This window comes from Monodelphis domestica, chromosome 3 (assembly GCF_027887165.1).
Source record: "Monodelphis domestica isolate mMonDom1 chromosome 3, mMonDom1.pri, whole genome shotgun sequence".
Lineage (NCBI taxonomy): Eukaryota > Metazoa > Chordata > Mammalia > Didelphimorphia > Didelphidae > Monodelphis > Monodelphis domestica.
The window spans coordinates 124,452,293-124,464,965 of NC_077229.1; the positions used below are offsets into that span (position 1 = coordinate 124,452,293).

Sequence of the window (12,673 nt, forward strand, 5' to 3'; positions counted from 1 at the left end):
ATTTTAATGATCCTATATAAAATCTACTAACAATTTTCTTGAAAAGATTATACAATATTTTGGGTTTAATTTTTTTCACTCTTACTCCATTAAAAATATAAAATAGCTACTGATTTCTGAAGTTGTGGTTTTTTTAGCAGCAAACTGTTCTTTTTTTATTTTTTTAATTTTGTTTCATTGTAAGTTATTTATTTAGTCAATTTAGAATATTATTCCTTGGTTACAAGAATCATATTCTTTCCCTCCCTTCCCTCTCCCCATGAAGTTGCTTTTAAAATATATTATTTTTTATACTTTTTAAAATCTTTCCAATATAAAGCAATTTTAAACTGTTTCATTCAGTAAATATTTGGACATCAAAAGTGAACATATTCTAATGCAAAATTAATGATGATATAAACAGTACTGGAAAGAAAATTACAAATAACACTATATGCTCTCCCAACACTAGACACTAATTAAGTTGCTAAGTCAGTATAACTTTGCAATAATACTGAATGAGTGATAAATCTTTTCTCTGAGTATATACCCAGAGAAAAGATTTATCACTCTTCTATACCATATATACAGAATATAATATATATGTATATATATATATTTTTATAGATATACACACATAAGTATAATACTAATCAGAATCATCTCACTTTTTATGAGTGGTAGCAGCATATAGTTAAAAAAAAAAAAACCGTTGGATTCAGTAGTTAGACAACTCCAATTCCAGTCCTGATTCTCTAGAACCTCAGTTCTTTTATCTATAAAACAAAAATCTAAACACCTGTACTATTTATGTAACAGGATTAAATCTCTGTAAACATGAATTATTTTAAATTAAATTAATTCTTAAATTCTGACCTTTAACCTAGTCTGCAAATTTTGACAAATCTATCAATGTCATGTAGTGAGTAGTGTAACCTAAAGTATTGTTATATGTATAGATTTCCTTTCTATCACATGTTTCTTCTATGATAAAAAAATCATTCTCTGAACAAGAGAGAGATCAATGATGGTCAATTATTGACTAATCTAAAATAGGATAACTTTTATTAACAAATAGCAAGAATACAATTAGCACTCAAGAGAATACATGCACAGCATATTTCATAATACAATCAAAATTTCATTAACTGTGTAAAAAATAGAAACATAGACCATTTAAAAGAAACATTTTCATTTGGTTCAAACATGTTTCTGTATTCAGATTCAGCTACAAAAGCACTTACAGATTGAATTAATGTCAAACAAAACATATGAACTCAGAAGTAGCTAAGATACCTATTTTTCCTATTCCCCCTGCTCAACAGCTCCCTAAAACCCATTTCTCCAAGGAATATGGCAGTTCTAAGACTGATGCAAGGTTTACCCTCTTTCAAACCTTTCCTGATGCAACCGTGTCCACATGTTTGGCTATCAAAGGGCTTTCCAAAATTAAAAAGAAAAAAAAAAAGTTGAAATGTTAGTTATATTTAAGCACTTTTAAGTAATCATTAATAGTATATATCCTAGATGTCAATTAAGGTAATAGTTAATGCAAAAAATAAATAAATAAATAACCACAGTCAAACTATCAAGGAATGGGGTACCAAATGAAGTATTGCCAATGCTAAATACCCATTTCTTCACTCAGCAGAGCTCAACTATTCCTGACTAGCCTACATTCTTTTCCTACCATAAATTTCCCTGACATTTCTTAATCCCATTCTTATTTTAAAGTTTTTATTGGTTATGCATTGCAGCCTACTCATTAACATGAACCTTTCTATTGCCTTCAGTGTGATACTCACTTTTAACAGTTATAAGACTATTGTGTTCTATGTCTTGAGTCATATGTCTATGTCTACCATGCAACATTGGTAGAATATTAGTAATTTTAAGATGGGTCTTTGTTTTAGGAAGAACTTTAGAATCATTAAAAATCGAGGTTTTCATGAAGGCAGCCCAGCCTACTCTTCTCATTTAATTCTGGTCTCAACTACTTGTCTATTCATATACTGTCTGTACCAAATAGATAGATAGGTAGGTAGGTAGATAGATCAAGTCAAACACTATAAGTAATCTATCCAAATGCATGTCATAATCTGAGAAATAAACATTTTTTTTCACTCTTTTGGCCTTTCCTGTAAGGAAAATAAGGTCAAATTCTTTTGAGTGATTATATGAGTGATTATAGGTGTTTTCAGGAAGCTATGCAATGTAAAGTGTTTGCTGATATCAGCACAATGTCATCTATATAAAAGAAGCACCTATAGGACCTCATAATACACAAATAATTCTCTGCAACTGGTTCTTTTCCAGCATAATGGTGAACACATTTTGGTGGAAATACTTCTTGTTTTATACCTCAACTGAATTTTTATTATTTATTATAGAGTTGTAGAACACGATAATTCTGATCATTCTATTATTCATTTAAGGAACCATCAACATTTTGTTGTAGGGGAGATATTTTATTGGAAAGCCACCTTTAAGAGTTTTGCTCTACAAAATCAAAAGCTTTTTCAGAATCAACAATAAGCATAATGGGATCTTGTATTCTCTACATCTGTCAATTAACTGCATAATAGTAAACATATAATCTTTTTTAGAATATCATGTGCAAAATCCTGCCTCTTCTCTATTTATATACCTTCATCAAGAATGTCCTCAAAATATTTATAGATGAATATCAAAAATTTTATATAAAAAAGGCATATAGGTTAGTAGTTGTTAATTTTCTCTTAGTCATCTTTTTTCAATCCTACTTTTTTTCCCCCTATACCTTTGGGATATACCACTAACTCAGATACTTTGTGAATAAATCTCTCCATGCCCAGACAATCATATTTATTATATCCAGGATGGATTTCTTCAATTCCCATATTTATTCACTTCAATGCCATTTCTACTACCTCTATAAGTTCATTAGGAGGCTGTGACGCTAGAGTCTAAGTGTGGTAGCTCTACTGTTTTTCATGATGAAAAGTCAGTTTAAAAAAACAAAACTGTATATCTTTTCAATGTTTTTGTTTCTCTTCTTTCATTTTTATCCTTACCTGTATTTGGTATGATTTTGTTTTGTTGACTATTTAACCAAGCTTAAAGTAGTAGTTTTATCCTCTAATGATTCTCTTTGCTGTATGAGTGATTATAGCTCATAATTATTTTCATACCTTCAGAATAAAATTTTATAAACAAGTTTATATCCTTAATTGGTGCTGCCTTGGGCCACCATCTCTTTTGTTTGGCACTTTTCTTTCACTGCTCTGTTATGACAACTAATTTATATTAATTAAAAGTTATATATAATTATGAATGGTGATGCTGCTTTTCCTTTCTATCACCCATTTATAACATTATTAATCATTCATTTAAAAACTTCAAGATTGAGTGATGTCAATTATAGACTATATATTTTTTCTTTGCTATTCTTTCAGAAATTTTTTTTGCTAATTCTGATCTTTGATCTATAAGTCATTGCTTAACTACAAAGACTGCTAATACAAGGATGACTCCCTGCATAAGTGAGTCCTTTTGTATCTATTAAAATACTATTTTTTTGGTGATGTCATATTGTGCTTGATACAGTAACAATTCTTTTTTGAAGTATCCATGATGTAAATGTGTGAGCCTTCTGCTGTGAAGTTTACAAACATTTGTACTCTCAAATATCTTCTTCCTAACTTATACCTTCAGACACATTTTTTCACCATCTCCACCTAAAATATATTTTTGAATTTAGGTCTTACTGATGTCTTTATAGAATTTCTCTACCTCCTGAATGTCAGTGCACCAACCACATTTATTTTTCTAGCTGTCATTTTGCTAATACATATAAGTACTATGGTATGTAATGGATAATGCTCTATGAAATAATGTTTCTTGTTGCCTTCAGACATATGATATAGCCAATGTACTATCTCCTTCCTGTGCCTTTTTGGAATAAACTTTTTTAAATTATGAACTTGATAGAGCATCCAACAGGAATTTTTCCATAAAATAAAAAAGAGAAAAAGGACTGAAACTGACTCTCTTTTACCTACAGCTTATTCTTTTAATATTAAATTTAACATGATGTTAAAACTTCCCAGTTTGTCTATATCCTCTTCTGAACTTCATTTTCCTCTCCATGTACTTTTAAATGTTTCTTTCATGTTCTTTTCTTTCTTTTCTAGTACTGTCACTACTCTCACCCCACTCACAATTCTCTGCCCCCCTTCCAAATTTAAAAACTTCCCCTGGAACAAACATAGTCCAGCGAATGAATTCACGCACTAGTGGTATCTCAAAATGCATTTCTCATTCTGTCTATGACCTCTATATGAGGTGGTAGGGGAATACTTCAGCAGCCTCAAAGTATCATGAATATCATTTCATTCATCAGTGTTTTTATTAAAGTCTTTCAAAGTTGTTTTGCTTTTCAGTATCATAATAATCGTATAAACTCTTCTCTTCTCTAGATTCTGCTCAATTTACTCATGTTCTCCCAGGTTTCTTTAAATCAGTCCCTTTAGTCATTTCTTTCCATTATTTTCACATAGTATAATTTATACCTATTTTTATAGGCAACCACTTAGTATTTATTTTTTTGCTACAAAAAAAGTTCTAAAAACATTTTTGCACTTGAGTCCCTTCTCCATTTGACCTCTCTGGGGAGATCATTTTTGCATATTCTTTGTCCTAGTAATAATACCACCTAATAACATTATTGCTGGGTCGAGGGCACAATTTAGAGACTTTTAGGGTATAGTTCCAAATTGCCTTCAAGACTGTCTAGAACAATTTGTAGCTCTATCAACAGAACCATAGTGTATCTGCCTTCTCATAGTCCCTTCACCTCTAACAACTGCTACTCTTTCTGTCATCTTTGCCAATATGATAGGTGTGAGTAGAACATCAGTTCTTTTAAACTGCAATTATATTATTAGATATCTGGAGTGTTTTAATATGGATGTTAATGGCCTGCATTTCATTAGTTCAGAATTGCCTATTCACAGCCTTTGTCCATTTATCTCCTGGGGAATGGCTCTTATTCTTATATATTAGTATCAACTTTTTATCTATCTAGAAAGGTAGACCTTTAATAAAAAGATTTTTTGCAGATATTTTTTTACAGCTAACTTTTCCTGATTCAATTTTATATAATCAAAATTGTCCACTTTTTCTTGGGTGATTATATCTTATCTGTTCTTGATAAAGAACTCTTCCCCCATCCACAGTTGGAAAAATACTTTTCCCTTTTCCTCTAATTTATCTATAATCAATAACTTTTATCATTTCTAAATAAGAGGTGTTAAACACATGAGTTATGGGCCACATGTGTTCCTCAAAACACCCAACTGTGGTCGGAAACATTACAATGTATTTGGGGAATATTTACAAAATAAATACAAATATAATAAAAAGCAGATAATATTACATTTCAAAACTAAGTCAAAATATGACCATGGGGATCCCTACATATAGAGCAGTACTGTCTGTTTTTATCTGAATTGAATACCACTGATCTAGATCATGCATCTATTTGGAGCTTGTGTTAAAAAGTATGAGATCTCTGTCTAAATCTGATTTCTATTGGTCTGTTTTCCTACTTTCTCTGGAGCTTTTGTCAAATGGCAAGGTCTTCCCTCAGCAGTTGGTGCCACTGGGTTTATGGAGTACTATGTAATCATGTTAAATCATTTCTAGGTCTTATATACATACTCAAACTGTATACTCATCAAACAACTTTTCTATTTTTGTCATTACTGCTTTGAAATCTATTACTGTTATGCACTCTCTTCCTTCTCACTTTTAAAAAAAATTATATTTTCTTGATATTCTTTACAGTTTTTTCCTCTCAATGAATTTTGCCATTATTTTATCTAGTTCTATACAGAAATCCTTTGGTAGATAGGTTGTTCAGCATGGCAGTAAATCAGTAAAATTAATTTAGGCAGCACTGTGATTTTTTTTTTAGCAAGGTCCAAATATGAACAATTAATGTCTCTCAAATTATTTGTCATCTATTATTTCCACAGAGTGCTTTATAGTTATATACACATAATTCCTGTCATAGTTAAGTAGATTCCCAGTTATTTTATGCATTCCATTTTTAATGAATTTTTTCTATTTCTGTTTTTTAATAATATAGAGAAAGTCTGATGATTATTTTTGTGAGTGTATTTTATATCCTGTTACTTAATTAAAGTTGTTGTTTTAATTAATTTTAGCTAAATCTCTAGGATTTTCTAAATAAATTTCATGTCATCTAAAAAAAATACTTTTTTCTTTGTCTTTTCAAAGAGTACCTGAGAGTCACCCTTTTGTTTAGTTGCAACTTCTTTCTTTCTTCTAGTCTTTTACAAAGTCATATTCTAATGCCTCATCATGCTGTGGAGGTAACCCTGGGTTCTCAAAGGCTATGCCCAAAAGAGGATAAAATTTAACAGTACCATGATAGAATAGCTTCAGGTATGGTCCTGGCAACCAATCAAAGATATTTACCAAGTACCAGCCAGCTATCAGAGAAATTCAGTACAATTAGGCTGGTCATTTAGTGATGAAATTATTTGGCCACAAGCACTAATTAAACAGAAAAAAAATACATAATGCCATTCAGTCCTGTGTATCCTTTTCCTGTTTCTGCAATGCTAAAAGAAGAGCATCAGAAAAGGAAACAGTGCAAAGAATCATAGTTTTTAGATCATCTAAAAATATTAATTTAAATGCTGGTAAACTAAAGATAAGACACTTATCCACTGGCCACATGGACATATTGTTGGAGGAGGTAAATTATGTTCATTCAGGAAAATAAAATACGAGCAAATTTTAAACACATGACTCATTTGGAAAAGTATAATTTTTATCATTAATGGGCTGCATATGACTGAAAACCATCAGATAATACCTGCACATTTAAAATATAAGAAGAAAGTTAATTACATATTTATAAGAGAACATACTAAAATAGGCTTCATGTGTCCAAAGTATTCTAAATCCCTCAAATCCTTTGTATCTATTTCTATTCCATAGATACCTAAACAAAAGTTTAATAAATAGTTTTATAGCAAAAAACCAAATTACATTAAAATTTTAAATCTGCAACTTTTTATTTTCAAGGAAAAAAGTAAAAGCTCATATGTTTGGGCAGAATTTGTTAAGACATAGAACTGCATGCTACACATACTTTAAGGTGAACAAAATCTATGTTTTTCATACCATTTTTGTAAGTAGTCCAGTGCCTCCAAACGAGCACCAATCTCAAAAGTGATTCCAGGACGATTTGGGGGCTTTTTGCTCATCTTGAGAGTCTGTTCTTCAGTTTTCTCTTTTCACTACTTCAAGAGAAAAAAAATTGTTAGATTCTAGCATGACATATTGGGGGTAGGTGGGAAAATAAACAAGAAAATTCAAATAGAATATTTTAAAACTAAAACTGGAAATTATAATATTTGCCCACTCAGAAGTGACAATTTAGAGGAAATTTAAAGATACTTCAACACTTAAGATTTGTTCAATTTATAGTTAACTGAATGACGAAGGGAGAGTATATATAATAAATACTATTCAAGTTGATAAAATGTATTATAATTTTGAGTTGAAGGGTGAAGAGATCTACCAATAGAATTTGCTAAGAAATAAATGAACCACCTGAAATCTTAAATGGAATTTAATAGCCATAACAAATCCAAATACTTTATGTTGATCCCTAAAAAGTTTTTAATCCATGCAAAAAAAATCAACTTTAAATTTTACATTATCTGATTAAAAAGTAGTCCAATTTCAGCTACAGTACCATTACCTTAATAAAAATTTTAAGAATTTTGTATCAAAGTTTCACATTAACTACCAGTTAAGTGGAAAATATAAGATAACACAAAAATTTTAATTTTTAAAATTGAGATGAGTTAAGTGTGCCTTGTTGATTCAATTCAGATAAGAAATGTATTGGAAACTGCTCAATTTTAATCTTGCTTCCCTATAACTATCTCTTCCCTATGGCTGGTATGTGCTTCTTAGGGACATATAAACAGATTATATTATCCTAAGCAAAATGCAATTAGAAAGTTAAACTTCTGCCAAAATAGCCAAAACAAACAAACCTCTACAATATAATATATAAAATTTTCCAATTATTATTTTGAATGGCAACTTTTTGGATAAATACAAATTTTTTTTGGAAAGAGTTCCAAAAATGAGCAAAAATCTCTAATCAGCTATCATTCTCATTCTTACTTTCAATAAGTAAAAAGAAAAAATGATCATATATGTGGTAACAAAATTTAATGCCAGAATTAAATGCCCCGAATTCAAAACTGAATACTCAAAATTAGTGGAGAGTAGAAGGGGATGATCAAAGCCAAGTAAAGATACTTTTTCTTTTTTTTTTTACATTGCTTTTACATTGCTAGGAAATGCGGGGAGTGGGGGAGGGAGGCCACAGGAGACTCAAGAATATATGTTGCAATGGCTACATATGTGACAACATTTGAAACGTTTAAGTAGATACATAATTACATATTTTTAACCTTTTGTCAGATTCCTCCCAGAGTGCACAGTGTAAATAGTCAGCAAATGGAAGCATGCTAAGTTTTACAAGGCTCACAACAAGACTATACTGCTGAGTAATAAATAAAAACTCACCTAGTATATGGAAATACTTAGGGATAGAAGAAATTAGGAAGATGTCATGAGAAAGATGAATTAAGGTCAAGGATACAAAAAAACTGAAGCAGGAGTTACAAAACAATTACAAAAATTTCGATGAGGGAAAAAAGGAAATTATGTACTTGTAGACCCCAAGAGGTGACTGAATCTTCAAAAAATATAGGCAGGGGAGCAAGGCAAGAGGGAATGTAAGAGTGGGATAATTAAGTGGAGGACACTCACGAGCGAATAAAGGGTGGGTGGGGGAAATCAGGGAAAAAATCGTAGAAGATTGACCGCAATGAAGAGAAGGGAGGCAAGGAAAATGGGGGACTAAGGAAAAGGTGGGGGAGGCCTGAAAGATGATGTGGGGGAAGGAAGAGCAAGCAAGCAAGAGTGGAAGTGGGAAGGGAAGCAAACTGGGAGGGAGTCAAAGAAGAAGGGGAGGCTATAAGAAACACTGGAAGGTAAGAAAAACTGAGGGAGCTGGGGGAAGGAAGCCAAGAGGAGAGTCAAGGAAAGCTTGGGGAGGGGAGGGACGGAAGACAAGGGGATAGACTAGGAAAAAATGGTCAGAAAAGAAAGAAAAGGACAAGACAGAAAAGGTGTCAGGGAGAGGAAAAGGTATCATGACGGACGAGGAATTAAAGTATAAGGGATGACAACTAAAGTAAGAGGGAAAGAGAGGCTGGCAGAAAAGGCAGAGAAAAATCAGTGTCAAGACTGCCAGGTTTGACATTCCCTGGGACCTCAGCAGGGGGTAAAGGAGGGAGGCAAGGGAAGGGAGGGAGCGGCTGAGTCTGGACAAAGGGGGCGGAGAGTTACGAGGCGAGACAGGGGAGGGAGAGAGGGAGAAAAGAAAGCGGAGGAGGGAGGGAGGGAGGGAGAGACAGACAGATACCCGGCGCCGGGGGCCGTCCCAACCTGGGCCCCGGCCAGGCCCCGCCGCTCCCTCCTCTTACCGACTCGGCCTCCTCAGCTCCGCTCCGTTCCGTTCCCAGCGGTTGGGCCTGGCCAGCGCCGGCGCCGGGGCCCGAGCCCAAGCAGGACAGCCTGCCTGGGTCTCTGCCTCAGCCCCGGGGGCGAGGAACCAGGGCGAGTCTGTGTCCACAGCGCCGTGTCCGGTGTGGGGGAGGAGGGAAACGGGCTCAGTCTCCTTCAAAGCCCCACATAGCCCACAGCCGCCTCCGCCTACAGCCTCAGCCACCGCCTCCCTCCCTCCCTCCCTCAGCAGGGAGGCCGACCCTGACGCGACGACGGGCCTGCGTGATGTCACCGTCGTGCGCCGCGCCGGAAGCCGGTCTGGACCCGGTCACGTGACGCTCAGAGGGGTGGGGTGCGGGGGACATTGGCGCAGGCAGTATGGAGGAGAGGTCTTGTCACTATTCTACAATTGGTGGGAAGGGCGTTGCTTAGTCTGTGGGGATTTGACAGTTGTCACTGTGGCGGTTGGAAGGAGCAAGCTCAGTAAAAGCCTAATTTTTTTTTTGAACCCTTATTTTGTTATACATAAGCCCTTGTCCATCTTGACTCCCACCCATATTAGTGTAACATTGGGGCCCAGAACTGAAACACTGGGCTTAATCTTGAGGGCTTCTTTCTCTTAACTAGGGTCCGTCTCTCTAGGATCAACTGAAAGGGTCACCTCTTCAGGATGCCCACGTCTGTAGCCCTCCCCCACCACTTATATGACCTAGTAAGATATTTAATCTGTGGACCTGGACACTAAAGCAGAGTTGCTTACTAAAAGATATCTTAAACTTGAATTTGAATCGAATCCTACCCCTGATATATCTGAAAGTGGCTCCTAAGTTCACAGAAACGTTAAAAGGGTTCTCAGCTTCCCCACAACAGTCACTCAAGGTTACATAGGACATGATTTATTTCATTCCAAAGGAGGGAGAAGAGAAAAAAAAACAAAAACACAAAACCAAGGTCATAAATGGTCAGATTACTCTCTCCCAAGGTCCTCAACTTTTTCTGAAGGACATACCATCCTCCAAACATATGATATTATGCTAAGACTTACTCCACCCCAAATGGGAAAATAAGGTAAATCAAGAATGAACAAACTCATTAAGTGCCAACTATTTGCCAAGCAATGTGCAAGGTCCTGTAAATAAAAATATTTAGGTCAGCTTTTGAGTTTCTCTTCATAGAAGAAATATTTAACACATAAAAGGATTACAAATGTGGAATGACAAAGATAGGCAACATCAATTTATGATTGCTTTTATAATCTCCTGGGAGTCTAATATTTAAAAATCTAAACATTAAGATTTTTACAAAACTCATCTTCTGGCTTAGAATCAATATTCCATGTTTTGGTTCCAAGGCAGAAGAGCAGTAAGGGCTAGGCAATGGAGGGTATAAATGACTTGCCCAGGGTCACACAGCTAGGTAGTGTGAGGTCATATTTGAACCCAGGACTTCCCATCTCTAGGCTTGACTCAATCCATTGAGCCAACTAGCTGCCCACTAAACATGAACATTTTCATAGGATCATTGACATAGTTCTGATAGAGGATAACATGTACATATGAGCCTATGGACATCCCAACTAGCATGCGGGGAAATAGGCCCTATGACACCTGTATTCTGTTTAAGCCATTTTCATTAAATTCTGAGCTGGTCAATTCTAGCTTAGGCCTAAAGGACTTAGTCCTTTGGAATAAAATAGCAAACCCTGGATGGTCCCTATGTTCCTCTCTTCCCATGACAGTGTCCACTAAACTAGGAAAAGCTGCCTACTCTGTAGAACTTGAAAGAAATGACTGTCTCCTGTAGACTTTTCTTTCTTCCTATCACTGATTATTTTGGAACTTTTAAAAATTTTTCCCTGAATTTAGAAAATGGTTGAGAACACCAACTGAAATGGCAAACTACTTGCACATGACACACAGCACTTATACTGGCCTAGAGAAGCTTAATCGTGGATATCACAACATTCTTTGCCTCTTCAGCTTTTTGTTTCTTTCACTGATCATAGATGGCTGATCAGTGATCCTAAAACAGATGCTAATAGGTTGGGAGTGTTTAGGAGTTACTGGATTGCTCAATTGTTTGCTGTCTAAATTGTATATATTACAGCAATTTTAGAGTACATGTTGGAAAAAAAAAATGACTACTGAAAAGAAAAGGAGCCCAACTTCTGGACTGGCTTACCAAAAAATAGACATGGACATGAAAGTGATAGTACCCATCTGAGACAAAATTGAAATGCCAATTCTTCAGTCCAGCAAAATGCTTCACGTTAAGATATTGTAAGTATCATCTCAAGGGTGTATTGATAGTTTTGAATTGCTACTACTTTCCTGTCAGTGTATACTTATGAGTCTTTTTTGTGTTAAAACACTTTTGTATAGAGGTAATAAAAAGCTGCCTTATACCTAACTTACTTTGAGTACCTCTCTACTTTCTATGTAAAACTGACTCTGTTCCTTGGCCTGTCCCCACACATGCTCTGTTGGCTGGCCACTGTTGCATGGATGTGAGTATCTACAGATTAATGACAAGGTATTATAGGAAAGGAGGGTACTAGCAGTTGGAAGAATCTGAAAAGAGTTGGTATAGAATAAGCCCTTCAAATGGTTAAATAAATTGTGGCACAGTGATGGAATATAATGCTCTAAATGGAATAAGCATAAAAACTATTAAAAATCATAAAAACTCTTTGAGAAAACACAAAGCAAAATAAAACAATAGCAACAAAACCAGAATCAGAATAGTGGACTAAATATTATGACCTAATAATTGGAACCATGAATGAGAATGGTCAAAGAATAGATATTCTTTGGAAAAGTGACTGACAAATTATGATGTTTCATATTTTAAAATTAATTAAAGTATAAATAGTAATTAGGAAATTTTGTTAATTATACTTGGGTTTGGTATTAAATGACTAATGTTTCTTTTTCAGGGAAGGGGTCCAGATTTGTGATTTCAGTAGTGTAGGAAACTCTAATTTAAAATCTCCATTAATTCAGATCAACAACTATTTTCTCTTTTATAATCTTGGAAAATTGCTAGTCATTGAAAAATTAAGTGGCTTGCCCATGATCACATAGCT

At 34.6% G+C, this 12,673-nt stretch overlaps 1 protein-coding gene across 37 annotated transcripts in view; it reads right to left on the reverse strand.

Annotated features, from left to right (window-relative positions):
• Window positions 1-9,705, reverse strand: part of PHF20L1 (PHD finger protein 20 like 1) — a 108,800-nt gene extending 99,095 nt beyond the window's left edge. For 31 of the 37 annotated variants that reach the window (XM_056823069.1, XM_056823064.1, XM_056823066.1 and 28 more), the window contains exons 1-2: window positions 9,567-9,705; window positions 7,177-7,295 (exon numbers count right to left, since the gene is read on the reverse strand). In XM_056823069.1, coding sequence (XP_056679047.1) covers window positions 7,177-7,259 — 83 coding nt within the window. In that variant the 5' untranslated portion in view covers window positions 7,260-7,295; window positions 9,567-9,705. The remainder of the gene's footprint in view (window positions 1-7,176; window positions 7,296-9,566) is intronic. The other 6 variants (XM_056823070.1, XM_056823051.1, XM_056823049.1 and 3 more) reach the window with 1 other exon arrangement.
• Between the last annotated feature and the right edge of the window lie 2,968 nt (window positions 9,706-12,673).